Here is a 2,442-nt window from a genome sequence, read left to right on the forward strand (position 1 = left end):
GGACAAATAATTGAAGATAACTGTACATTGTGAGGACTCAAAATCAAACTGTCCGAAGCTTTGTTCATGGTAAAGCAGATCGTAAAAGTTTGTGATTTTAAACTAGGTACCTACCCTTATCATTATAATAATCTATTTTCTACAATCATATGAACTATACTGTATAACAATTTGAAATAATTGGTAAAAGAACCGACTGCTTGAGAACTTTGAACTACAGAAAACGTACCTCTATCCGTGTTAAAAAAAGAAAAAGAGACCCGTGCAGTGGTTTTTTTACATTGTAATTTTTTTTAAAAATATTCAGCTTTATTTATTTCTTTCTCTTTATTGAAAGAATAGAGGACTACATAGTGTTAACTCTATTTCTTATAACTAGGAACTAAGAACAACTTTTACAATAATGGGTAGGCTGGTGCGACACCGGCCCTATCTAGATTAGAGAATGTACAAATGCTGTACATTACTATTAAGATAATTTGTGCAAAAAAATATATACATGCTAATTAAAGTATAGATATTTGTAATAAATATTTGGATCTTAATTATTATACCCCCCTATCCCGCTATAAAATAAAAAGATATTAATTAATAATTAATAGAGAAATAGGTGCATAATGTAATGATAATGCACGAGTGACAGTCGAGAGTCAGACACAATTTGCACAAGTAATAGGAGACATTAAGATTTGTGATGGTCAATGTTAGAGCGGTACAGGTTTATTTTAATAGCTGTAAAGGGATCAAATATTTGAAAAGACTTTCGTGGCAAGGATAAGAAAATAGATTGAATCAACTGCAGGTTGTCAATGATTCATTAACTTCTTGGTTTTTCACAAAAAAGGATTTAAGGTAAATACACTCGAGCAGTAGCTAAACATGATTTTCGACACACGGGGCACCTATCCAAAGATTGGGCACATTCGATGCATGCCATGGTGTGACCGCAAGGAAGGAATACAACGCTTATCTCTTCAGTAAAACAAATTTTACATTCTCTACAATTACTGGTGCTCGTTTCAGAAGGAGGCACTTTTGGTCCGGAAGACTGGCTTGTACTCGATTTGAAGACGATCGATTTATCGCCCGATTCAGTGGGTTGTGGCTCTACTGTCAGAGCCCTTAAGCTTTTTGCAGCGAGCATACTTTTAAGGGACTGTTTTCGAAATGGGAAAGTTCTCAAGCTTTTTTCCTTCCGAACGATTCTGCTCACGAATTCCTTACCTTTAACTGAGAGCACCCAATTGCATCTGCCGGCCCATAGCGCGTGCTCTGTCCAGGGATCATCGTCATCCCTCCAATCTTGTAATCCCAAACCACAGTGGAAACACATGACATGATCACCTTTACCCAAGTAGAACAAACCAGCGTGTGCTAGCATTTCCGGTTTGATCTTCAGAGAAATCGGCCATAGAATGTATGAACTTAGCCTGGCTTTGAGTGTAGCATACTTTGGAAACATAGGACTTTCCTTCTTTTGTACACTTAATTTTTCTAATGAAGGAACATCATTGTGCTTTGTCGGTGGATATTCGCTTTCCGTCACTTTCCGTTTCAATTCTATTCCGAAACTCCTATGATCATCATGACCAGCTCCAGTGAATAATGCTGTATCATTTGATGGATCTAGCGGAACGTTTCCACACGGTAATTTCTGAACAAATTTACAATTACCTGACCATTTTCGATGATCCACGAAGGGGTCGTCATCTTGTTCCCATTTACCGATTTCTACACCACAAAACGCACACCGCACAGTATCATTGCTTTGATTCAAAAAGTAAAAGCCAGCCGCCGCCAGCTTTCTGGGATCCATTAACGGGACAGGCCATTTTTCAAAGGAACTTAATCGATCCGCTTCACGGAAGAAGTTCATCGTGACGGCAGATAAGACTGGAGCGCTCAAATCTGGAAATAGTAAAATTAAAGTAGCTCCTTTGCCGTAGACCGCACTCTAGTATGACGGAACAACAGCTTCACGATCTCGAGTTGCCGCGTATCACTTTAAACAGGCATCTACACTGACTGAAGTCGAAGTCGGAGGACGCATCACACAGGCGTTCGTGCAAGGAGAGAGGAGTCGAGAACCTAATATAAACCCTTGAGGGGCTCATTTACATCTAACCTTGCGGAGTCAAACGAAGATGCTGTGTTGCCATGTTAATTGCTGCGTATCTCCAACACGCTCTTTCAAGGATTAATGTAGTTCTTGTTTAACGTAACTATGATACTCTATTCAATTGTGGTGCCTTGCCGCGCTGATTTGGTCCTCATGTGCTGACTTTGGAGTAATGATTACGATTCACCATTCGATGCTGCATTTATAAAAGGGAACTGAAGAAGACTGATTAGGTCGTATACTATCATTACGTTAAGTTCAAAAATTTGACTGATTGAATTCCAAAACTGATGACAGTTTTATCAGCATATCAGCGAGTTTAC

General features: G+C 38.9%; 1 protein-coding gene across 1 annotated transcript; it reads right to left on the bottom strand.

Annotated features, from left to right (window-relative positions):
- Positions 1 to 480: 480 nt before the first annotated feature.
- On the bottom strand, positions 481 to 2,133 carry LOC109035520 (death-associated inhibitor of apoptosis 1-like). The gene has a single exon (XM_019049174.2). The coding sequence runs from the start codon at positions 1,874 to 1,876 to the stop codon at positions 848 to 850; it is 1,029 nt and encodes a 342-aa protein (XP_018904719.2). The 5' UTR covers positions 1,877 to 2,133; the 3' UTR covers positions 481 to 847.
- Positions 2,134 to 2,442: the final 309 nt, after the last annotated feature.

The sequence above is a fragment of the Bemisia tabaci genome, chromosome 7 (assembly GCF_918797505.1).
Source record: "Bemisia tabaci chromosome 7, PGI_BMITA_v3".
NCBI lineage: Eukaryota > Metazoa > Arthropoda > Insecta > Hemiptera > Aleyrodidae > Bemisia > Bemisia tabaci.